At 34.2% G+C, this 27,583-nt stretch overlaps 1 protein-coding gene across 2 annotated transcripts in view; it reads left to right on the forward strand.

Annotated features, from left to right (window-relative positions):
* KHDRBS2 (KH RNA binding domain containing, signal transduction associated 2) overlaps positions 1 to 27,583 on the forward strand; it is a 577,858-nt gene that overhangs the window by 527,763 nt on the left and 22,512 nt on the right. For both annotated transcript variants that reach the window (XR_008382612.1, XM_053603566.1), the window contains exon 7: positions 6,107 to 6,189. Coding sequence is in view for 1 of the 2 variants with exons in the window: in XM_053603566.1 (XP_053459541.1) it covers positions 6,107 to 6,189 (83 nt within the window). In the remaining variant the exon portion in view is untranslated. The remainder of the gene's footprint in view (positions 1 to 6,106; positions 6,190 to 27,583) is intronic.

Genomic DNA, 27,583 nt, shown 5'->3' on the forward strand with positions numbered 1-27,583 from the left:
ACTATTTCTCAGGAGTTTCATGCTTTAATTCGATCTAGTTACTAGCAGTTCACAAAACAGTGTTTATTTTGTTTTGTTTTTCATAATGCCATGCATTCACATTTGGTGTACCTGGAAATGGAATACTCTCATTTTACCTGCTTATTCACCTGGATAGTATTTACTTATCTTCAAATACACCTTCCTCAAATAAGACTTTCCCTGATAAGTTGTCCTTGAACCCCTCAGAACAATTTAGGCATTCCTCCCACACACTCCCCAAGTACCTATTACCTACTCTACTGGAGTACTTCCCGTTAGTGCTTAAATTGCGTGTACATCTGTTGATCTCTTATTAGTCCAAGAGCAGTGGCATGCCAGAGATGACTCATACTGGCTCACAAGAGTCCTTGTAAAATTTTTAGGAATTTTGTGAACCAATTGTTAAACACAGCCATTGTTAAAAACTAAATTGTATAAATTTAAAATTAAATCATATTAAAAATAAAGATAGCAAACATTTATAAACTTACCATTATTTTATTACAATCTGTACCCTTTAGGTGGTTCTCATCTCTTGTATCTGCATGGTAGAAACAATATATTATGGTGGTGCTAACGGTCATCTCTTCACATATCTGTTTTTAGTGATAACATGTTGGTAGCCTGCACTCACCTATGGCAATAATTTTACACCATAGATGTTGGCAGATGCTAAAATCTAGGACTTGACTTTTTATTTTGTTCATTATCTAGACTTAAGAAAGCTATGGAGAATTTAATAATAATGCATTATTAACTTGAAAGTGAGTTATGAGGATAGCATTTACAATTGTAAATGGAACACGATATGAGGAAATATTTTCAGTATGTGAAAAATATCATCTATCAAAACACCGAATTACCACTAACAAACAAGTAAAATTCTAACGTATATATTAGAGATTTCCCTTTTATTTTACTGGTCAACAGAAATGAAAATGTGAAGTCACATCCTATCTAACCATCCACACATGTTCATCCATCACATGACCATCTTCTTTGCTGAACTGGATATTAATAAAGTATTTATTTGTGCTATGATTTATGGGAGTATTATTGTGATGATAAAATTACAAGAACATTGAATTTATAAGTCATGCTGAAGTTATATGTGTGTAGAATTTATAATAAATTCCATAATTTATTTGCAAATCGTGTGCTTTATCTCAGTAAAATGTATACTGAATTTTATGTACGTATGCATACAAACACATATGCATACAGGTTTGGGGAGCACGCAATTATTAAACATATCTTAGAACACCACTGGGTAAGAGCATCTCAAAGACAGGATTTATGTCTTAGTCTTCTTTTATGTCTAATGCCTGGAAAATAGGTAATCAGTGATTAATATAAAGTCTGATGATTTATTATTATTTTAAGCTCATATGTAGACCTGATATTATTTAGATTTGACAACCCCAAATTGGTATAGAAATTATAATTCCAGAATGAGTGTTTAAGTCAATGACCCCATGAAGTCGAGAAATCAGTAGGCTTATTAAAGACAAAAAAAAAATACATTTCAGAGGAGTTTTGAAAAGGCTGGCTGTGCACACCTATGTGTTTATGGTAATATATGTCTGTCTTGTATGTTGCTTTGCTCAGTATTCAAATGCATAAAGTGATCTATAATTCATAGGAAAATACAAAGAAATTGTCTTCTTTCATTATTGCTTGGTTTTAGGCTCATACTTCACCTTGTACCTTGAGTAAATTATGAAGGGCTTAGCTAAGATCTGGAAAATAACCAAGATTTGGTTTCATAAGAATCCTATAAGAACCTGTTCTTATTGGGCTTAAAGAACAGAAAACTAAAGACTTTATAACTTCACAAATATAAAGAAATCTTACAGGGAAGTGATAGTCTCAGGATATGTTCCAAAAAGGAATGAATATATCTCTTTGGGTAATTTCTTTTTTGTGACAGATACCAAATCATGTGTCTATAGGTAGAAGAAAATAAAATAAAAGCCGTTAATTGATTAAGGAGGTCTTTTCTTTTACTGACAGATATACTCTTTCTACTGTAGAAAATTCTGCTTTGAGATTCTGTGAACTTAAAAAGCATGAAGTAGTCTTAATTTTTTATTAGGAATGTACTAGTAGGCCAGAATATAATAAGATAGTAATTTCTTCAAAGGAAACCCTCAAACAATAAAGCTAAAATGAAATTTGGATTTTTTATTTTTTTATTTTTTAGTTGAAACATTCATTTTGAATTTGAATCCCTTGTCAATATGGTGTTTTTAGGAAGAATTTCTCTTTTAGTGATTTATCTTGAAATATCACTAGTACAATCCATGTTTTTACTATTCTGAAGAAAACACACAAACATGGTCTCCTATAACTTTGATTTCTAGAACTTTGATTTCCCCTCTATCAGAATTTTGTTGGCCTTAGTAAAAACTGTAGCATATAAAATATTCCATGTGTTGTTTTTACCCTTCCCTAATTCTTAAGAGGTTTTGAGATTCTTCAGAAAGTCCCACAAACTCTATTGATGGTGCAACTTGAATTAATACATTGAGACTGCTGGTTGTTCTCAACAGTGTCCGAGGACTCTCTGGTCAGCTGACATTGCCTTCCCCTGCTTCTCCAAGACTTTTTGCTCCAGGACCTTCCTGCCAGCACTTCATCTCCAGGCATAGAAAAGCAAAGGAAGGGCATTTTTTACCAAACATCTGGAGAACCTCAGCCTAACTGCTCCATTTCTTATTTATAGGTAGAGATCTTCTTTGTCATAGATCTTCCATGTAACTCTAGCTTTTCTCATCTTTCTTTTTTTCATTGCCAAATCTCTAGCTTCTACAGCAGTGCCTAGCATGTAGTAAGTGCTCAACAGATAATCGTAAAATGAATAAATGACTAAAACGAACCTAAACTAAACCAGTATGTCAGTCCTAATTCCAAATTCTCAAGAAAGGAGCTGCGCCTAATTCTTCATTAGATTTCAGAATAGAAAGGAATTCTCTGGCTCCCTTCTGTTTCTAAATTATATGCTGCTTCTCTCTGCCTTCAAGAGTTTCATGCTGTCTCTGAAGTAGCCATAAAAATAACAAAATAATATGTTAAAGTTAAATTCCTATATTTAACAGTACAGTACTAGGTCGTGAAATTCCTATGAGATCGATGATATTACTTTCATTTTACAAAGGACAGAACAATTAAAACTTTGGCCAAGGTTCCACATATGGACCTTGTGAAGGTCTCGGCTTTGATGAAGATAAAATAAACCCAGAGTCCACACCCTTCACAGCTACACCACTGTTTTTTCCTACCCCAAGGTTCCAGAACACTCTTGCTGTCCTCTCTGCTCTTCAAAAAGTCACCTACTCCCTGTACTCTTAGCATCAGGAAAACTATATGACCTATGAAATAACGATAAACTCATGAATAATTGATGGTTTGTTTTTAATATTAAGAGCACAGTGCTGGCATCTTAAACACTGTGATGCTTTCTGTGTTGTGACTGTGGTCTAATGATAGTTTTTTGGTAGGAGTCTATGCTTACAAACATTTTCACACAGACGCATACGTTTATAAATATTTCTTATTAAAAAGATACTTTTAAGCAGCAATCAAGTATTAGAAGACAAAAAAAGATATGTATATGTATCCACGTTTATTTTCCCTTTTCTGGTAAGTACAATTATTTGGGAGCCATTGCATTATACACTTTATGAAATTTTAACTTTAGCAGGAAAAAATTTTATCTATTTTATGTATTTTCTGTGTAACACATAAAAGAAGTAAAAGTGAGGAAGTAAAATGAAATAATCTTCCCAAACCAAAGAGTAAAGCTCTACCCTTATAATAGGAAATAGTTCTCTTTTACTGGTGATTAACTTAGGTCCATCCATAACTGCACGTGAGGAGAATGGTCTCCTTTGGTCCAAATTAACAATTCAACATATTATTGAATGGCTACTCTATATAATACATTATGCTAAGTAGTACCACAGGCATCCAGAAAAGGTGATTATGACACAGTTTTTGCTTTTCAGAAGCTTAAATTCTAAAAAAGAGATAAAATGGTAGAAAATAAGTACAGTACATGTGTACTAAGTATTCTAAGCATTCCAGGCTATTGGAATACAGAGGACCAAGAGTTATCATAGGGGTAGAAAAACTGGAAAAGCTTCCTGGAGATAGTATTATGTACAATGACCTTAAGGAACTGGTAGCATTTCAACAGATGAAAATGGGGGAAACATAAGGAATTGAGAAAACTTGGAGCCAAGACATTATGTACCTATCCCCACCACAGCACTCCTAGCTCCTTGTTATAAAACACAGATAAAACTGAAATGAAATAAAGCAAGAGAAATTAGAACTCACTTGCCTCCTGTTAGAAGCAAGAGCTCTTGAGTCTGAATAAAAAGTTAAGGTGAGTGAAGCCGTATTTTTATAATCTTGATAGAACACCAAAAGCCTGGTACTTGAAAAGAAGTTTGCATCCCCTGAGACTCCTGGGGCATTGTGACTTTAATTTAGTTTTTGACTCTTTGAAGAGTTGTCTCCATGTAACAAAAAAGAAAGTGGCTATTAATTTAACAAAAAGTTATGATGAAATCATATTAGGAAGATAGGTATAGGAAGAAAAAGAGAAAGAATCCATATTAGAACTAAATATTAACCACCTAAATGGCCAGTCAATAGAAAAATGACTAAAAGTCATAAATCAAGCAACATTAATTATATTACTTAATTGCACAAAATAAATACTAAAATAATAAAGGAAAAGAATGAAAGATAGCTGGAGGTTGAAGAAAAACAAGGATTACAAGTTTTGGACATAAACTCTTTAGAATTTTTACTATAATTTTTAAATAATCTGCATGTACTTATTTTATAAATATTACAATTAGCTTTATAATTTTTTAGAAGTTTTAAATTCATTAGGACTCCAATGAGAGTATTCAAAGGTCAAATAAAGAGACTATCCCATGCTGAAGGGCAAAAATATGGTTAAAAAAATAGAAGACATGGAAGTTGGATTAAAAAACCCACAGCTAATAATAGCAATATTTAGATTAAACCTGATGCAAAAATGGAAATAAAGTAATCATTTTTTAATCCCCCTAAATTGATACAAATATTATTAGTTTTTGGATTAAATGAGCTCAAGTTAATCAAAATTAATGTAGAAACTATCACATTTAGAAATCTGTTGAAATTTTTGAATCAGATTTTTAATAGAAGAGAGATTTATGACTCCAGATTGAAAAGAAGTTATGAATTGATAGCATGGCTTGGAAGTGCTTTCCAGGGAAAGTGATGCACCAACACCAGAGTCAGAAAACCCAAAGGTTTTTTCAGAGGTATGGGAATAATTGAGATGGATGGCTAGGGTTTAAAGTCAATGAGCACATAGGGAAATTAAGCTAAACCATTTACAGAGTGACTGATAATGGAAGTGTGTTAATGCTAGCTTATTTGCATGTGTTGCAATGACAAAATCTACTTTAGCTTTGTTTATGTAATTTAGTCAGGTAATAAAACTCACTGTGCTACATTCTTTTATTTAAGAGATTTAAAAATCATAGAATATTTAACTCCTTCCTTTCTTTCTCTTTTTTTTTTTTTGGAAGAAATGATTCCATCTTTTTGCTGAAACTTAACTACAATTTATGGATCCTGGACTTTGTAATTTTTATCTTAATTATAATTACTAGAAGGAAAAAAAAAAAACTCCCAGTGGGGTTGTAACAAATATGTTAACACCAACATTACTTTATCACAATTGTTTTTATCTACCCAAATATTTTCAAAAGAAAATGTCATTTTAAATTTCTTAAATTGTCTTCATTAGTATTGATGATGACAGTTCTAAATAAATTTTAGAGTAAGTATTGCTACTTCAATGATACACTGATTTTAATTAATAAACATTAATAGCTGATCCATGAAATATTATTCAAGGTTATCTGGGAATTGTTAATCTAATAAAATGTGATATATGGTCACAAGCCAAACATAAAACAAAGCCAAGGTCACATTGTATAAAATCTTATTAATTAAAAAGAGATCAAAGTTATTCATACTGGTTCCTAATAGGTCTTTCTACCATTTTCTGCCTCAGGGGTACGATGATGGCTACAGGGGTGAATATGAGGATCCAACCTACGAGGCTTACGATAAGAGCTATGGGACCCAGACGCAAAGGTAAGGCGTTTGCTGTCTAAAGCACCCTTCTCAGGATTTTCTCTAATCCTGCTATTTTGTTTCTTGAATCTAAATATTGATAATATTATGCAAGATTTTCTAGCAGTGATTTTCTCCATTATCCTTCTAAATTATTAAGTTGCTTACTAGAGTGTGAAAGGTGAAATCTTGCAATTGCAAATATTAAAATAGGAGTGTGTTATTGAGACTGGATGATTATTATAACCAATGATCTCATTAAATAAGCTGGTATGTAACTAAATCCTGTTATTTCTAGAGTTTTTTTTTTTTTAATAAACTTGTAGTTAAGACAAGCAAAGCAGTATGTTTTTATTTCCTAAACCACAATTTGTATTTTTGAAAAAGAAGATGTTATTGGTATTCTGAAAAGAGAGAAATTCTTAAAACATCTTATAGAACCAAGAATTCCTCTACCCTCTTGATCTCTTAAAGATAATTGAATATACATAGAGGGTGTCAAAAAAGGATACTCATTTTAAGAATGGAAAAAAATATTAAAATTTTAATAATAAATACCGGTAACAAAAGAAATGTGACTTGAGCATTACAACCTTAATACAGTTTTTTTTTCTTTCTTAAAATGTGTATAATTTTTGGCACCCTCTATCCGTATATATCTTAGATAGATCCAAAATTTGTGATATTAATGAATTCTTCAAAGTCAGATTTAATTTAAATATGGTAATATTTATTCATTTAGAATAAAGTTATATGAGTTTGGCAAATGCAAACTACTGTGTGACCACCAGCAAAATGAAGATACAGAGTGTTTTCATCACCCTAAAATGTTTCTAATACAAGATGATTTGTAATCACCTTCTCCCTCGTCCCCAGGCCTTGGAAATCACTATATGTTTTCTGTCACTACAGTTTTCTCTTTACTCAAATGTCATATAAGTAAAAGCAATGCAGTATGTAGCCTTTTGAGTCTGGCTTTTATGTGGGGGCAATTATGAATGAAATTGTTTAAAACAAATAAATTTTTAGAAATGTGAATCCCCTAAGGCTTTTCTAAAAATGGTACAAATTCCTAGGAAAATAGAGGAAAGTCGTGTGATAGGTAAGTGATTCTCCCCTTTATGTGACTGACAGAAGCCACTGGAACTAATTGTTGTCAAATCAATACAGCCTTGGTCGTTATTGACAAATTTTATTGGCAGGCAAGGACACTTAACGAATAAGTCTCCTTTAGGAGTTATTAAATAATATTTGAGGAAGAAGAGGTGACAAGGAAGAAACAACCTTAAGACCATTATGGAGTGGAAAAAATCTATACGCACAAAAGTTTGTATTTTTGATGGCTTGAAAGACAACGTAGTGAAAGAAATGAAGGGAAATTTTGTTTAGAAAGAAAGAATTAAGGAAAAGGGCAGTATGAACGGATACATTTAAAACTAAACTGACTTAAGATAGCACTATGGAATAAAACACCTTTAACATCGACTAATTTGTAGTGGGTTAAGTAGAGAAGCCATTATAAGCCAAGAGCTTCTGCTATGGGTAATATCTTAACAGCCCCCATTACATACTGGAACACATTACAGATATTCAGGATGTGGGAAAGTTTTGTATCATACCATTGACACTGAGCAGAGTGTTGTGTGCAAATTGGCTACATATTTAAAACCATTGTTAATATTTGCAATCAAATTGTTACTTCATCATTACATGTTACTACATAAAGGTAGTGATAGCTTTCCTCAGAAATATTTGGTAGAAAATATAATTAAAATACAAACACAACTACCATAAACTATAATAATTCTTCGATGTAGCTCTGCAAATCTACATTTAGATCATTGAGATTTGGGAATCATTGTCTGCAAATAGGGGATTTTCTGTGTCATTTTTCTAGTGATATTTAAATGGGGTTATTTGACCCTAACAGACAAGGATGAAGCAGAATATAAGACTAGGATAATTTATCTTTGAATATCTGAAAAATGAATCATTATTGAACACATTTATTTATAAAAAGTAATGGAAATATAGAATAATCTTAGGGAAAATATTTTATCTTATTTTAATGAAGTGTAACTTGTAGATAAAGGGATATTTTCTGTGAAGTTCTGTTGCTTTCTTCTCCTCCTTTCCTATCCACTAGATTTTTTTATGGATAAATTCTTCCCACCTTTCCAGGCCTAGCTCAAAAGCCAGTTCTTCTAAAATGTCTTCCCTTAATATTTTGTTTGGAAATGATATATTTCTATCCTGAATGCTAATAGCACCACATTTTTACTTTTTTATAGACTTTCTCTGGCTTACATTGACATTATTTGTGTACATGTCTCTTACGTCCTTACTAGTTGCCCCGACTCCCTGTCTGATACACCCTGGTGCCCTTCACTATACTAGGCATTGGATTTTCACAGGGTAGGTGTGGAAAGGCCATGCGTGTCAGGCCTAATACATTCTGCACCATAAGTATACAAAATAAGAACCTGACTCCTCAAAGAGAAGACAAAATTCAGAATTATGTGTATAATATTTACTGATAAAATGCTTCTATGTTTCTCAGACAATTTAGTGCTAAACCAATTTAGTGCTAAGGGACAAAAAAATGTCATAAAATCAGTTGCAACAATACTAATGGTATATATTATAATAATTATAAATGTCTATTTTGGTCAAAGTCATATCCTCAATACTAGCACAATCTCTGGCACACTAGAGGTTCTCAATAAAGATGTTCTGAATGAATGAGTGAAAAATAAAGATATGTGTTAATGAGTGAACTATTTTTCTCAAGAAACTGTGGGGAAGAATGTTTAATATAATAACTTGTAATTAAAACAGATAACCACTAAAGTATTATTTCTAAATAATTTAAATTATGCTAGCAGAAAGTAAGATTAACAGTTCAGTAAAACAAGCTTTTTTTAAGTGACTGTACATAGTATGTGTCAGATATTGTTCTACACACAGTGACAATGCATTTGTTTAATCTTTAGGTATGTTTTCATATGTGCTTTGTTCAAAGAGTCATTTGCAAGCTGTATGTAATGTATACGTATAGTTAAACAAATACAAATGGAGCAATGAAAGGATATCAAGTATTAGGCATTAGGATTGAGAGAAAGTTCATTCTACAAGAATCAGTCTAGTATTTTTTTTTAAGTGGTGCTTTTTATGTGGACTATGAAATGTAAGATATGGATTGATGAAGGGAAATGTTTTCTAAAAAGTAAAATAAAGAGAAATATACCAATGCAGAACTCCAGCAATTACAAATAGTATGAATGTGATTTTGGCATTGTTGAGTTCAAACTCAGAAGAAATGCTGATCTAGAATCTTGAAGACAAAATATGCGTAACTATGCAGAACTGAGATAATAGATAAAAATCTTAGACAAAATGGTCTTTAATTGACTTGTTAGCACAGGTGAATACAAAATTCGTGGAGATTAAAAAGAGGAATCTAGCAGGTGCCTAAATGGAATAATTATATCATCCTCAATAGAGATTCTGGGCAAGTTCACAAGGTAACGACCCCACAAAGGTTCACCTGGAGTTCAGAAGATATAACAACTTTAATTAATCCCCAGTTATCTTGTAAGGTATCATTAGTTCTGAAAATTTCAAATGGATCAGAAAAGGTGCTTCACTAAAGATTCCTCAGGAGGCAGCTAAACTGAATGACGTATTAATGACTGCTAAAGATGAGATGAGGGGTCTCTGACCAATTTTTCCTCTTGCTCTTTTTCTGTGAAGAGAGAAAGTAAAGAAATAGATTGATGAGTTTATTATTCAAGCTTCAAACTGCAGGACTAGTCTTGCGGTTTCCAGGGGAACTCACTTGAAGTCTTTGGCTGAAGACAAGTTATATCCTGTGATTAACACCTTTAATTGGATCAAACATTTAAATTCTGTTCTTGTTCTGATACCTATTTTTTTTAGATACTCCTCAAAGGCATTAACTCCACCTTCTGATATCATGTAAATTCACAAAGTTTTACCAACAATTCCCAATGCCCAAAGAAAAAAATATCTATACCACCAGATTATATATATATATATATATAAAAGTAACTTCTATTTATTTACATACAAGCAGTTATATTACAAATGAAAGTCAGAGGAACAGTTATGATTTATTTTTAAGACAGAGTCTCACTCTGTTGCCCAGGCTACCGTACCATGGCATCAGCCCAGCTCACAGTAACCTCAAACTCCTCACTGAGTTCGAGAGCTCCTCCTGCCTCAGCCTCCGGAGTAACTGGAACCATAGGTGCATGCCACCATGCCCAGCTAATTTTTCTATTTCTAGTAGAGACGGGGTCTCACTCTTGCTCAGGCTGGTCTTAAACTCTCCAGCTCAACAGATGGTCTCATCTCAGCATCCCGGAGTGCTAGGATTACAGGCATAAACCATTGTACCGGGCCTCGAACAGCAATTTTGTTGAGATATGAAATGTTAAAGATAAATAATATTCCAGTATAAATTTTCCCCTGTAGATTGGTGTATTAGACAAAATGTAAAATGAAAGCCTGTGCTTTCCTTGAAGCCCTAGTCAGGTGAGGATCTCCCACTACCCAAGAAAAGAAGCTGCCCCTTTGTGGATTAATGAAGGAATGTGCTGGGGGGGTGGGGGGGAAGAAAAATTCTCCAACTGAAAACTCCACTGGTATCGGTTTTCAAAGTTTTCTAGAATGAGGACGCTTTTTGAATATCTAAAACTATCAGGAACTACTTGTAGGGGGAAGAAACTGATGCTCTTAAATTAGGGTAATTGGAGGAGCATTTAATAAAGGGCTCATATTCAGTGGGAGAATATCCCTAGAGTGAACTGCTCTCTATCACAAATGGCTGCCACTTCCACCCCACCTCATGCCTCCCTCCAGTTACTTACATTGTTCCCATTGGCTGGGCTTATTAGGAAGCAGAGGCTAGGAGATCCGATAAATGGTGCTGCGGTTGGTCATTCCCCAAGTAGAGAGCAGGCTGGCGGGTTGAATGGCAGTGGGAAGGGACATGCAGGCTCCAGTGCAATGTTCAACATCAGACTGTACAGGGACCTTAAAAATATACACTTAGTGGACAAATGGGTACTCACATCCCTTGTGAAACTTCTTAGCTCCTCACGGGTCAGAGCCTGTGGACGAGCACCACTGCTTTGCATTTCAGAGGCTACTTAGAACTAAAGGTTAATAGTTAATAGCGGTTCATAATAGTTAATGATATTTCCGTGCTGGCTTCTCTGCTAAGCATTTAGGGGCCCTTTATCTCATTTATTCCTTGCAACAACATATGAGGCAAGGATTTTCCTCCCATTTTATTTACATAAATAAAAACTGAATTTTAGAAATGTTAAGTGGCTTTTCCAAGTACATTCAAGTAGTGCATGTTAGATTTGAACTCATGTCTATTAAGTTCAGAGCCTTAGACATAAAGACTAACAAATACTGCCTGAAAATATGAATCCATTGAGAATGTTGTTATGTTCCTAGATAGACAATATGCATTGAACATAATAAGAGTACAGGAAATTATTTGAACATTTTTCCAAAAGTTCTCACCAAGGGACACTTCTAAGCAAGAAAAATAAAATAAAATTATTCATTGTTGTTTTTAGGCTGTTCTTTTAAAGTGAACCCTTATGTTTGATACTGAATCTACAGGAACCCTTCCAGTGAAAACTTAAGTGTGAGGCACTGCATTTACCCCGTAATTTAATAAAAGTTATAATATTAAGTATGTAACAGCTTGTCCTATTCATTTAAGTGGCACTGTTCACTGTAAAGTGACTCACCCTCATTTCATAATTCAATTCTCTTATGTCTCAATGCTATATTCAAGGAGGAGATTGAATTTACAAAAGGTTATTGGATTTGAGATATATTCCCTCAGTTATGCCACAATTGAGTTGCATTTTCCTGCCATCTACAGACCTCTGCATACATAAATAGTAGATTTGAGATTGTTTACATTTACCTTAACAAAAGGAGACTGCAGCTTTTGATACCCGCTATTATTTTTTCTTTTTTATTTCTTCTTTGACATATTTATTTTAGGCACTTAGGACAATTACTAATAGTTTTAGGAAAGAATGTGTTTCCTTAAATTATTCATTATCTATTCATTGCATTTGTTGATTTTTTATTTATGATAATAGCTACTCACCTAAGTAGTCCATTTGTACTTAAAAATATACTGTTCAAGTACTTTGTGTGAAGACCATTTTTCCCTAGTTATATGAATGACAAGCCTCCCAAGAGAGCCTAAAGAAGTGTCTCATTTGGGCATCAAAATTAATCATTTATTGAAATCAAGACATGTCAATGGGTCAGCCATTTCTCCGCATGAGATTAGTTTAGGATTGAACAGATAGAGCAAGGAAACAAAAAGATACTGGGCAGACCCAGTAAGACCTACATAATTAGAGCTTTAAAAATGGGAAGCATCAGGTCTTCTTAAATTCTCAAAGAACCTGATGTGTTGCAGAAAGCATTAAGGCCAGATAAAGAACTTAAAGGCCAACTGTGGTTTCAGTAGTAGGTGAGGAAAAGCTCAGCTCCACCAAAAGAAAGAAATGCATTTAACATATAAACAACATACATAAGAGGTCAGGAAGTTTCATGAATGGATCTGCTTGTAAAATTGTACCCTAAAGAGTGCTGGATGAGACTCTGGCAAACTGGCAGGTCTGAGCCAGCTGTAAAGCAGCCATCTTGTGTTCAACTTTGGGATAGTGTACCCATGTAATCTGTGTCATAAAGAAGGGGGACAGTAGTTCTACCTCTTGTTTTCCTCAAGAAAAGCTGGAAAACTGGGCTTTCCAGTTATTATTCTTTCATAAGAAACCACCTCAAAGCATAGTGATATAAAATAACTTTTTTACTATGCTCATGGACTTTGTGCATCAAAAATTTTATCAAGAGTGTAGATGTCTTAACACAATAATTAAGAAAGTGTGGTGAAGGCTATGTTAACCAATTTGATGAAAGTATTTCAAATTGTATATAAAACCAGCAGATTGTATCCCATAAGTGCATTAATGTACACAGCTATGATTTAATAAAAAAAAAAAAATTATCAAGGCACAATAAGTGTGGCCCAGAGTCCCAGCTACTTGGGAGGCTGAGGCAAGAGAATCGCTTAAGCCCAAGAGTTTGAGGTTGCTGTGAACTGTGATGCCACAGCACTCTACTGAAGGCTACATAGAAGGACTCTGTCTCGAACAAACAAACAAAAAAAGAAGCATTATACATGAAATCATAGATCTGTGGACCCCTGCTGAGGCCAGTTCAATCAGAATCTGAAGAATGGGACTCACTGCATTTCTTTTTTTTTTTTTTTTTTCCAGTTTTTGCCTGGGGCCGGGTTTGAACCCTCCACCTCCAGTATGGGGCTGGCGCCCTACTCCTTGAGCCACAGGTGCTGCCCCTCCATTGCATTTCTTTAGCGCAGTGTCCTTGAGTGTCCTCGTGTTCCTTGTACACAACATTGAGCACCATTGTACTAACAAAAGAAACAAGTATTAAAAAAAAAGAAAAAAAAGAGCTCCATTACAATGAGATCTTGTCCATATAAAGATGTGAGCAAAGTCTTACCAAAGACAAGGGGGACAGGGGGACACCTTGCCTGGGAGATTGGGTGAACCCTTGATAAGAAGCTGAACATTGAGCTGTACCCCAGAGGATGATGAATACCTTCCCAAGTGAAGAAGTAGAGGAAGTTCCATCTAGACAAAGTACCATGGTCAGGGGCATAGGATCGTGAAAAGATTCATGTCTTTGGGAGACACTCCACCACTCTGGGTTACAGGGGGAGTGATTGAGAAGAGGCTAGATAGGTGATCATAAAATAGAAAAGGGACCTGTTCTCTGTGCTAAAGAATTGTCACTCAAAGTCAGGATTAGAGCAAAAGGAGACCTGAGAATACATAATTATAACTCAATTCAAAGCCACAATTGTGGTGCCTGAAGGCAACCACTTAAAATTCTGATTTATTTTCTTCTTTGCACTAATTCAACATTATTACTAATGTTTAATAGTAAGCAGACTTCATAATGCTTCTAATCACAAAACAGTCAAAGCCTCACTTAAGTTACGGTGTCCTGAGTTTCTGGATGAAAGTGGCCTTATTTCCTCACACAAAGAAAAGCTTAGTCAAAACAGAATCATTGTTATCAATTCACATATTCTTTCCTCTGACTCTATTATATTTATTTAAATTTTCAAAGTCTGGAGGATAAAAACAACCCTTTATTTAATGAGTAGCAAGTGATTTGGGAGCTTTATACTGCATGACTAAGATTCCATTTGTGATTTTAATGAGGAAGAATATAAATCACTATTAATACATAGCCATAGTGCAGCGTGCACCAATGAAATCTTCCACAGATTAAAGCATTGAAATAATTATAAATTATACTGCTGTTTATAGGCCTGAAATCCTACTGATATTCATGAATTATGACTCAGCCAAAGAAATATGTGTAGATGGTTAAAATTCTGTCCATTTCAAACTAGGGTTCAATAACTTCTGTGTAGTTGTACCAAAGGTATGTAACAGTTCATTTAATATTGTCATGTACCACTGAGCATAATTAGTCAGTCAGCTGAAGGTCTTATTTATAGAAAATGATTATTATGCTGTACAGATAATTCCAATAAAGCAAATGGTTAGTCGTTTTGTTATAATATCACTCACCCTCATTTATATAATAGTCAAAGTACACGCTAAATTAAAAATAAATGATTAAAGAGAGTTTATAAAGGAGATCATTTTCAGAAATATATGGACAGTGTTAAATCCAAAAATCAACAGCATATGAATATATTATATATATTTCTATCTTATTTGGAGCATGAGGTTAGAATATCCATTTTCTATAAAGATCATTGCAAAGCTGATCATAATTCTATGCTAGATGCCTTATATACATCATCTATCTTGATCCTTAATCTGTGAGCAGAACAAATATGTCACCTCCCTCATGAATAACCGCCCTATATTTCATCCTGCAAAGATTAAACACCATCAACTGAAACTTAAGAGGGCATGTATGGTTATTTCATGTTTCAGAATATTTCAAGAAGATGAAATCTCTCTCAGCCCTGCAACCCTTATGAATATGAAAATGAGGAGCTTAATGTCTGTGCCTTCATTGGTGGATCAGTCACCTATTATCAGTAGTTACTGAGCACCTGTTGTGTACTAGGCACTTATTGTGGGGCTATCACAGGTTATCTCATTCATTCTTGAGGTAGATGTCACTATCACCTGGGTTAAATGTAAGAAAGCGAGTTAAGAGAGATTATATAATTTGTCCAAAAAGACATGCTCATAATACAGAAAATATCTGCTCTCATTTTTAATTTTAAGTACCCATTTTTGGTATTCTGTATGTCATCGTTAGACGAAATACCGATTTTCTTCCAAAGGGGTCAGAGAATAGAGACCTCACTGTTCTTTACTTTTGAGACTATGGACTTTTCATGTCTCACAATTAGTTACTACTAAGTGGGAGATTTATGCCCTGGACATTCTCAAAACAAACTGGCCAGGAAAACAACTGTAGGAAGTTATTGTTATCTCTCTATACAGGATGTCTATAAAGCTGCACACTATTTTAAATTGCACATGTACTTTATGGCCACCCGCGTATCTATCTACCTGCCTATGTACCTAAACATCTATCTGTTTAATGTATTTAGTTTACTGGTTAATTTTGAAAGATGCAGATTTATGTTCTTTTTATGAACAAATATGGCTGTTCTATAGTATAGTGTTTCCTATGTAGCACTGTTGGTTGAATGTATTGAATGAATAAATAATACAAATAACATTTCAAAAATATTTTGAAATTATTTATACAATCTTGATGGGATTTCAAAAACACTTTAGGAAAATAGTATGAAGTACTGATCTAATGGTCTTGCATTAGTTAGGGCTATGTGGTATTTAAGCATGGAGAAGGGTATTTGCACATGGTTTGAAAAACATACATGCAAAAAGACAACTTATTTCATTGAATGTTTTTGAGAAGACAAACTTATTGATTTTTAATTTTTTTGTTAAGAAGTTTTTAATTTGGGCGGCGCCTGTGGCTCAAGGAGTAGGGTGCCGGTCCCATATGCCGGAGGTGGCGGGTTCAAACCCAGCTCCAGCCAAAAACCACAAAAAAAAGAAGTTTTTAATTTTTGTGACTCTTCTATAAGCCTCAAATCTGCAGATCAATTTTCAAATTCTTTTATATATTTATTTTTTTATTTTTTATTTTTTGAGAGAGTCTCACTCAGTCGCCCTGAGGTTGAGTGTCAATGCATCCTAGCTCAGAGCAACCTCAAACTCTTGGGTTCAAATGAGCCTCTCGCCTCCGCTTTCTAAGTAGCTGGGACTATAGCGCCCGCCCACCCAGCTATTTTTAGATGGGATCTCACTCTTGCTTAGGCTGGTTTCAGATTCCTGAGCTCAAGTGATCCACCTGACTTGTCGTCCCAGAGTGCTAGCATTATACAGGTTTGAGCCATTGCACTCAACTGATTTTTACATTTTTGAATAAAACTTTTCAAGAGAGCTTCATTTCTTTAAAATCTATATTAATTATTTCTGTACTTGAAATGTCTTTAAAAAAAGTTATACAGAGAGTTTAAGGGTTTGGTATAGTTTATTTGTATGCCAAGTCTTTATTTACTAAAATAGTAAATGTGATGATAGGAAATCTCAACATAGCAAATGATTGTACATATGAAAACAAATTTCTAATATCAGAAAGATTAACCTGTATGTTGTAATTCTCTGATTGTCGTCAGAATAAAGGTCAATTTCTAAATGGGAAAAGTCTTTAATGAAAAATGAAATATGCAAAATATATACACAGAATGGGGTCTAAATAATTTAAGCTATACATTTTTATATTTAAATCTTATTCATTCCAGTCATATTGGCACCTGTGCTGTGATTTTAGTCTCAAAAGATGAGATCATTTAAGAATTTTAAGCTGTGTACATAGATTTGCTTGTAACTATCAATTACACAGGGTATAGAAAGTTGAACAATTAAGTTTTTCAACTCATCCCAGAAAAGTGCTGCATACCTCATTGCTGAATTTTACTACAGTCTTATGAAGTACTCCCGTTGGCCATCTGGTGACCATGGTGATGATATTCAGCAATGAGGTATGTAGCACTTTGTCTGAGTTGAGTTCACAAACTGAATTGTCTAACTTCATACATGTTCTTTCCTGTTTTCCTTGTATGAGTGGATAAACCATATTTGTGCTTTACATGCAACTGTTTTAGTGATTCATCGTATCTCATTTCTAAACCCTTAGAATTAATCTGCATCAGCCCAGTAAATATCACATAAATCTGTATTTCTAACTACACATAGTATTAGTATTAATTCTAACCTTTTTGCAGTATTATGTTGGGCATCTAGTGGACCCCCAACCTGGAACAGTGGTCAACAGTGGAGAAGGCACGGAGGAAATCATGAAATTTACACCAACTTTAGTGCATAAAACTGGAAGCCTGTGAGGGCATACACTGTTCAGGTGCCTGGTGGCAGCAGGAAAACAATGCAGCAACCTGTCCTGCTTCTCAGAATCTTTTTATTTGGTACATAACAGAGTATAGGTGCAAACATGCACAGCAGTCAGTAGTTAGCAGTCAGGAATGAGAGAGGGGAGATTACAGACCCCAGGAAGGTTGAGTAAAGGGTAAGCCTAGGGTAGTGGAGCATCTTAAGTGGCCAGGTAATGGTATAATCAGAAGAGAGAGGGAGAACAGCAAATCTCATCTCTTCAGGCAAACATCTCTGCTTCTCTAGCTTAATCTACTAGTTGAGGGCCTCAGCTACCTACACTGCTGATCTCTCCCTGCAGGGATAGTCACATAGACATTCCCCTGATTAGGCACCTTACCCTGACTTTGGAAGTTCCGTGAGCAATTCAGCCTGTCCACCTCCCAAAGTCTTAGTCATGACAGTGGATTCAGAGACCATCTCTCATGCATATAATTTAGTTATCAAAATTCAAGCTTGATTTAATTAAGTCACTCTCAAATAAATGTTTTCCTAAATTGCTTTTCATTTAACTAAAATAACTCCCTTTTAAAATATGATTGAAAATGTGCTTTTGTTTACTTAGCAACATTATAACCAATGTTGTCAAACAGTCATGCTACTTTCATATTATTGCAGAGATTCTAATAATTGAAATTTTTATATTGGAAATTTCTTTATAGAAGTTACAGAGTTTGTGGTTAATGATGTCTTGGGAATAAAGCTGATGTTAAAGGTGAGGAATGTGGAGAGAGAGGGATATGAGCTCAAGATAAAGCCAGGGGAAAGATTGTGCTTGGGAATAGGCATGAGAAGAAACTGAGCCTCCCATCCCCAAACCTCCACCTCATTGCCAGCAGCTCTTGCTCATGCTTCTCTTGCTCTGCACACTGGCTTTCTTGCCATTTCTTCAACACCCTCAGCACACTTCTACCTCAAAGTTCTTGTAAAACATAAGATAGTGAACCTTCAGGAGTGAGAATCTTAGATTCAGGAGCTCCTGAAGTACTGATCTGAAGTCCTAGTGGATTAGAGTGAAAAACTCAAATAACCAACAAGGCATGAGGTCACTAGTAGAGACTACTGTAGCCACATAATTTGTCGGTAATGTTTTTTGTTTTTTGTTTTCTCTTTTTGGGTTTCACTCTTCCTGAAGTATTTATATAGCTACCCCAGACTGTGTTTAACTCCGCACAGACTCTGCTTTGTTTGACCAACAGGAAAGCTAGCACTACCCGATTATCTAGGACTACCTAAGACTCTTTGCCATATCTTCTGTGATCATTCCTAGAGTCACAGACAGAGTTTTAATCATGTTTCTGTTGGCAAATAATCCATAGCTAGGGACCAGTACTCTCAGAAAGTTTGCTACCATGTACTCTACTAGTTGATGGCAGTTCTCTCTTCCTGGCAATTCTCTCTTCTCTCTAAGGGGAAGGAGATGGAGACTCTTATTTAATCTATCCTAGGTCAGATATGGAAAGACCATAGTTTATTAATGTAGACTCTCTATAGATGTTTCTCCAATGTTTTCTTCTCATTGTTTCATAGTTTAAAGTCTTTAATTTTAAGTCTTTAATCTATTTTAATTCCTATATGGCAAGAGAGAAGCGTCTAGTCTCATCTGCATATAGATACCCCATTCTCCCACTACCCATTGTTGAAAAGTCTGTTCTTGCCCCAATGTATGTACCTGGCATCTTTGTAAAAAATGAATTGACTGTAAATTCATGGATTTATTTCTGGTTCTCTATTCTGTTCCTTTAATCTGTGTCTCTGTTTTGAGACAAGTACCATGCTGATTTGATTGTTATAATTTCGTAGTAGAATTTGAAATGAAATAATGCAATTCCTCCAGCTTTTTCCATTTTACTCAAGGTGACTTTTTATTCTGGGTCTTTTGTGGCTCCACATAAATTTTAGGTTATTTTTACTATTTCTATTTCTGTGAAGATTACCTTTGGTATTTTGAAAGAGATTGCATTGAATCTGTAGATTGCTTTGCGTAGTTTGAACATTCTGACAACATTGATTCTTCCATGTAATATCTTTTGATTGTTTTGTGTCCTTTTAAATTTCCTTTATATATATGTCTGTGTATGTTTTATAGTTTTCATTATAGAGATCTTTCACTTATTCGGTTAAGTTTATTCCTGGCTATTTCATTTTATCTGTAACTATTGTAAATAAGATTACTATTTGGGTTTCCTTTACAGGCTGCTTTCTGTTGGCATATAGAAAAGCCATTGATGTTTATATGTTCTTTTGTCTCTTGCAACATTACTGAATGTTCTTATCAAGTTTTAATAACTTTTTGATAGTCTTTGGGTTTTTCGAAATATAACATAATATTATATACAAACAAGAATAATTTGAATTCTTCCTTCCAATTCAAAGGACCTTTTTTTTTCCTCTTGTCTAATTGCTATGACTAAAACTTCTAGTACTATGCTGAATAAAAGTGCCAAAAGTGGGCATCCTTGTCTTGCTTCAGATCTTCAGGAAAACGTTTTCAGTTTTCCCAAATTCAATATGCTACTAACTAGGGGATATCATTGTTGTATAAGTCTTTTATCATCTTGAGGTATGTTCCTTCCATACCCAGTTTTTGAGAATTTTTATTATTAAGGGATTCTGAGTTTTATCAAATATATTTTGACATCTGTTGAAATGATCATATGGTTTTTGTCCTTCATTTTGATAATTATAGTTGGTTATTTGCAAATGTTGAATAATTCTTACATATCCGGGATAAATCTTGTTCAATCATAATGAAATTTCTTTTTAATGTGGTGTTGATTGAGTTTACTCGTATTTTGCTGAGAATTTTTTCATCTATGCTCATCAGAGATACTGGCTTGTAATATTCTTTTTCTTTCTTTCTTTCTTTCTTTTTTTTTGGGGGGGGGTGGTGAAGGCATTGTGCCTTTCTCTGTTTTTTTCCTGTTAATAATAATAGTGGATAATAGTGGGCTCATAGAATAAGTTTAGAAGTATTTCCTCCTCCTCCTTCTCTTTCTTCTCCTGCTACTTCTCCTCCTTGATATTTTGGAATAATTTGAGTAGGATTGGTGTTAGTTCTTCTTTAAATGTTTGGTGGAATTTAGGAGTCAAGCCTTCAGGTCCTGGGCTTTTCTTTGATGCAAGGCTTTTTATTATTACTTTTATCTCATTATTTGTCATTGGTATGTTCAAGTTTTGAATTTCTTCATTATTGGATCTTGGTAGGTTATATGTGTCTAGGAACTTATCTAGGTTTCCCAGTTTATTGTCATATAGTTGCTCATAATTATCTCTACTGATTTATTGAATTTCTGTGTTTTCCAGATGTAATGGCTCCTTTTTCACCTCTGATTTTATTAATTTGGGTCTTCTTTCTTTCTTTTTCCCTTAATCAAATAGCTTTTCATTTCATTAATCATTTGTTGTTGTTGTTGTTTTCTTTTGCAGTTTTTGGCCAGGGCTGGGTTTGAACCGGCCACCTCTGGCATATGGGACCAGTGCCCTACTCCTTTGAACCACAGGTGCAACCCATCTTTTGTATTTTTTTAGTTTCAGTTTCATTTATTTCTTTTCTAATCTGCATTATTTCTTTTCTTCCACTAATTTGAAACTGGTTTGCTCTTGCATTGCTAATTCTTTATGACATACATCAGGTTGTTTATTTAGAGTTTTTCTACTTTTCCGATGTAAGCATTTATTACTGTAAATTTTACTCTTAGTACTGCTAATCTTATATCCTTAAAGTCTGGTATTATGTGTTTACTTTTTCATTTGTTTCCAGAAGTTTTACAGTTTCTTTCCTAATTTCTTTATTGACCTGATGGTCATTCAGGAGTATACTGTTTAATTTCCATGTGTTTTCAAAGTTTCTCTTGTTATAGATTTCTACTTTTATTCCATTGTGGTCAAAAAAGATACTTGATATGATTTAAATATTTTTTAATTTTTTGAGGTTTATTTTTGTGCCCTAACATATTGTCCATTGTTGATAATATTTCATAAGCTGAAGAAATATTTCATTTCTTCATCTGTTGAAGGAAAGGTTCTATAAATGTCTACTAGTCTTATTTTGTCTGTAAAGCAGAGTATGTACTATGTTTCTTTGTTGATTTTCGGTCTGAATAATCTATCAAATGCTAAAAATGGGGAATTGGAGTACAGAGCTATTTTTGTATTGGACCGTGTCTCCCTCTTTAGCTCTAATATTTGCTTTATATATCTGGGTGCTCCAGTGTGTTGGGTGTATATATATATTTTACAATTATTGTATCCTCTTGCTGAATTGATGCCTTCATCATTTTTTGATGACCTTATTTTTCTCTTTTTGTAGTTTTTATCTTGAAAACTATTTTATGTGATACAAGTATAGTTATTCCTGCTACTTTTTGGTTGCCATTTGCATGGAATTCTTTTTCTCGTGCCTTTATTTTTAACCCATGTGTATCTTTATAGGTGAAGTGAGTTTCTTGTAGGCAGCATATAGTTGTACTCTGCTTTTTTAAAATTCATACTGCCACCCTATGTCTTCTGACTACAGAATTTACTTCATTTAAATTCTGTTATAGATAGTATAAAATGTATGAATGGGGACCCAAAAATTCAAAAAGTAGAGGGGATAGAGTTAAAATGTAAATTTTTTTTGATTTTCCTTTTGCTTGCTTGTTGTTTTGTTTTGTAATCAGAGTTGTCATCAGACTAAAATAATTAGATATGTTATGTTATTTGCAAGCCTGTAGTAACCATAAAAGAAAAACCTGTAACAGATACACACACACAAAAAAGCAAGAATTAAAACACAGTACCAGAGAAAATCACTTTTATATAAAGGAAAATGAGGGGAGAAAAGAAATACAGGACAAAAGGACAAAACAAACTGAAATAACAAAACGGCAGCAATAAGTCCTTACATATCAGTAATAACATTTCTTACCTAAAGCAAGACAGCTGACTCTTACTGAAGTTAAGTCATGGGAGAGTTAAGAAAAGTACTAAATAAAATTGAGGTGCTTATTTCAAATAGAACTGTATTCTAACAGCTCAGTGGAATAAGATAGCATGAGATTCCTCAAATGGAAAGGGGAATGAAAAAAAAGTAAACAGGGAGGGCTGGGTAGTAATCAATGCAATTAATTGTTAGATGATGGTTGTAGGTTAGAAGGCAGCTGTTTAGAGTTGGAATGAACGTAAAACTCACCTATTCCAAGACTTCACTTCACTTGGCCAATATTTCTTGAGCATTGACTATATGTCAGGCACTGGATTACTCCCTGGAAATACAAAGATAATCCAAATAGCCCCTACCTCAGGGAAATCATATTTTATTAGGGAAGACAGACAAGTAAATAATAGTACATATAATGGTGGACTTGCAACCTGACAATACTACAAATGGATGGTATATAGCATTGTAGAGTTAGCTGAGATTTCTTGCAGGTGGAAATAATTGAGATGGGGAGAGAGGTTGTTGAGAACAATATGAATTTGAGGCAAGCCCTTGTTCTTGATGGTTCCTGAGATTTACTGGGGAAGGAGGAGGAGGAGAAGTAAATGTAAGGGAGAGCTCACAATTCATTTGATCTTCCTGATCACAATTACTCCACGATCATACTAACTTTACTTAAATCATTTCCCATCTTTTCGTTTGTATTATGGAGATCAAGTTGAGAGTGATTATTTTGAATATGTATAATGCACAGATACATTGCAAGTTGTCTATATGAACTCTATCATTAAGCTCATATCCCAGCTTTACCTCATCTGTACTTGGACTAATATCATTTACTCAAAAACTGCTGTGATGATGAAATAAGACAAGGTACATAAAGCTCTTAAGAGTACTTGGGGTGTACTAAGTGCTTAAGAAGCATTAAATATATGTTTATGGTTGTTATTATTAGCTCTTGGAAGGGATGAAAAGAAGAATTTGAAAGGGACACATGATTTAGCTAAGTCCCCTTCTCACTTTAAAATTTTCAATTCTAAAAAGCAGGTAGTAGAAGTGGCAAGGGGGTGGAAAAGGAGATTGAAATCAATCAGGAAATGGCATTTAATAGATATAGTTTCTTTCATTGCAGATATTGTTAAAATATTAGCAAAAATAAAGTTAAGCAAATCCTGCTTCCTAATAATCCATGCATTTGAGTTTGGCCTCCAAAATATTAGGCTCAAATTATGTACCACTCTCAATACTCACCAAATCTTCCAAAATGTTCTTTTAAATTGCTGATTGAAGTTAGCCCAGAATTATCCTCTCTTATCTTTTTAATTATCTTTAAATCTCTACAAAGTTGTAAAAAATATATATTTAGTAGTGAAAACTGCAGATCCTGAATGTAGTATCTAATGACATGGAATAATTATGAGTTATGTTCACAAATAATTTATCTTAATATGTAAAATAAAATATTAAAATAAATTTTAAAAACATAACATTGGCTAGAAACGATAGGGTAGTGTATTGATTTTCTTCATTTAATTATTTCAGAGAACTACTATTCCCTTTAAATTTGCTTCATTTATCGTATTATGTAATCATGTTGAAAGATGAATAAAAGTTGACAAATGAATTCTGTATAAACAAAACAGGGTTATTTAATTTTCAATTCACTATTATTCCATCTTATATTTTAGAAAATATAGTGATCAAGTTCTAAACATACAGTTACAATTGTGGAGCTGTTAATTAAAATTATGATAATTATCAGTGATTTGGAACTTAATTACTCTTGTAGTTAAGGCAGATATAATTTTCCTAGCAACTGACACATATATTAAATCAAGATATATATGTTAGCTGCATTGATTTAACCAATACCTAATTATTAGTAAAATTTGCACAGTATTTGGCTTTTTGGCCTCAAGACCTTAGGCACTAAAAAAACTGAAATAAAATTATTAAAAAATAAGCAGAATAGAGAAGGCATGAACAATATCAGATTAATTTATTAAACCCTTAATCTGAATTTTATTTATATCAGAAAGGAAATGAGTGATTCCTTTACCGTTCCCATTGATGTCAATATAAGTGACATCCCTTCTGAGACACACGTAAAATTCTATAAAAATATTTACAGCAAAGTCTAAGATTATTCATGCTCAAATATATTGTCTCCCTTTACTTCTTTTTATTCATTTATTTATTCATTCAACAAATATTTACTGAATGCCGGTTAATCTTCAAGGGACTGCTTTAATTGCTATTATGTTATTTCCCGACAGTCGCATTACAATTGAAAGACCGTAGAGGAGAGGCATTTGCTTTTAAGCAATTCAAAAAAATTTTTTCCTATCACTCTGCCCATAAACACACTCAAATGTAAAGACAACTGAGAAATGTAGTGTCGAGTTGGTCAGTTTCTTATGGGAAAAAGGACAAACAGGTTTGAGAGGGGAACAACTAGAATTCTTCTTTGTATAGCTCAAACCTCCAGTCATCCCAATATGAGTGAATGTCCTTCCTTCCATTAGAAAATAAACAAACAAAGTACTCTACCTTATTCTGGAGAAAACCCAAGTTTACTTTTAATTACTGCAACCAGTTCAAAATCTGGAATCTCTGGGAAATATGCAGTCCTCTATTTTAGGTCCTGAGGTAGTTCTCTGAAATCTGACAATCTGTTAAACAAGAGATATTATCTTTCCCACCCTCAACCCTCTTCCCCTTATGAAACACCCAACATAAAGGAGTCAAAAAGGACCAGAATAACTGCAGTAGAAGCTGCCATTAGGAAAACAGAAGAAGGGAAAATTTAAGACTCGGTGAGAATAGCAGTTACAAAATCCTGCCAAGCAGAGATTGGAAGACACTTGGCAATAGCAGTGAAGTAAGTTTTTTGATGAGTGCAGCCTGGGTTCTCTTTTCTGGGAGTTATGCCAGATTTCCTAGAAGGTTCTTCCTTATCCTAATGTATAAATGGATTTATGCATGGTCACAGCTGAATTGGGTACAGAAGTCTTGAGGACCTCACATTTTTTGCACCGTGCTTCCTGCTGATGCTTATTTGAAGGGGACTAAGATTGTTTTAGGGTTCATTTATGGTAGCAAAGGCTATGGGAAGATGCAAGAACATCTTTGAACAACACTCATTATCTCTTGCTATTGGAATACAGAAGCTGCTGATTTCTCCCCCCCCCCAACCAGGTAAGTCCCCAATTTTTGAACCCTCTGTCAATTTAAAGTATAAAATTAACACATAAATCAGAGTCTTTCTTAGCAAAGATCTATTCTTCTTGGAAAAAAAATGGCCCATTCTTATTTAAGGTGTCATATTTTGTAAATCTAAACATAGCAGGGATCAACAACATTGGGCTTTGTGCAACATTTTCCCCTCATACTAAAGGATATACAGGCCTATAACCTGCTTTCCAAGTCATCACTGGCAACAAAGATGCATAACATGGGTCGTCAGCTTTCAACCCTACAGTATCTTTTCTTTGCAGCCTTCACCCTCCCACTAAGCTGAGTCCCCATAGTTTGAAATTTTAATAGCAGTTCCACACTTGTACATAGTGATTTTTATGTTCAACTAAACTGTTGTAACAGAGACATTCAAAACACAGTGACTCAAACAATATAAAAAATTATTTTTCTCTTAACAATCAGCTCCATGTGATCATTTAGAGGCAGAGGTTTCGTCCCTGTTGTGGTCCATGACTTCCTAAGGCACTGGCTTTATGTGCATAGAAGATGCTAGATCATCACTTTGAGTGCATTCTATCAATGGAGAAGGTAAAGATGCACAAATCCAAGATGAAGAGCTTCTTCTTACTGTAAATAATCTTGATGGCCATCCTCAGCCCTGCACACGTCCCACGTTCCACGTTCCCTAACGCAGGCATAAGGAAGGGCCCATCTCCCTGACAGGGCAGCTGAGGAGTGTACTCACTTTACATGCGGCCACGTGTCCAAGTAAACATTTTTCAGTGGAAGAAATGAGAAGTTATATTCTAATAAGCAAAGGCAGGTTCCATTATGATTAATATTCATCATTTTTATTAACTTATCCATTATTTAAAATATTTTTTATGTTCCACTTTCTCTTTTTCAGAGTTTGTGAAAGTTAAAATTCCCTCTAATGTGTATGCATCTCTTGTGATAGTAACTGCGGCTTCTTTGTCACACTCACACTCAATCCTGTTCTTTTTCCCTCCCTTACATTCATCAACCAACACTAGAAATGAGAAATGTGGTAATGCCCCTAGACAGAGTTTGGTGCTACTGGCTTCATACAGCACACTTTGGGAAATATAATCAGAGGCTTACTCACAGAAAGGGTGTTATTGATTTGACAAAGGCAGGGAGAAGCTTCTGTCAATGCCAGTGCTCTCTCTGTGTCCCCATGAATGGCACAGCTGCTTGTTAAATCATTTTCTCATGACTGCCTCTTCTTGATCATTTAAGGAATCAATGTAACAACTTTTAGGAATTTGTTATACCTATATGAGGATTCGGAATTGGGTTGCATCATTTCTGTTAAGTATGTGAGAGAGAACAGATAAACTTGTAGCTACCAGCCAATGGGATTAACTTTCTACACTCTCGAGTCCTTAGAAGAATGGAGAACACATTATCATACAGCTTTCCTAGACAGTTTGTAGGTAAATATCCTGGGCAATGGGGGTTGAGCTGGGAAATACTTTTGTTTAGTTGTTTTACACTTAATTTGAAGTTAGTGTATTATAAATGGCCTCCCATGAAGATAAAGATGAGCAAACTTTCCTCTGTCTCTCTTTTCATCTGTAGTATATATATATATATTTTTTTTTGTTCTTTTTTGTGTATCTCTTTCTTTACTGAAAAAAACAATATCAAGTACTTAATATAATAAGACCTATTCTCGTGAAGGATAATGGTAATCATT

Source organism: Nycticebus coucang, chromosome 9, assembly GCF_027406575.1.
Source record: "Nycticebus coucang isolate mNycCou1 chromosome 9, mNycCou1.pri, whole genome shotgun sequence".
NCBI lineage: Eukaryota > Metazoa > Chordata > Mammalia > Primates > Lorisidae > Nycticebus > Nycticebus coucang.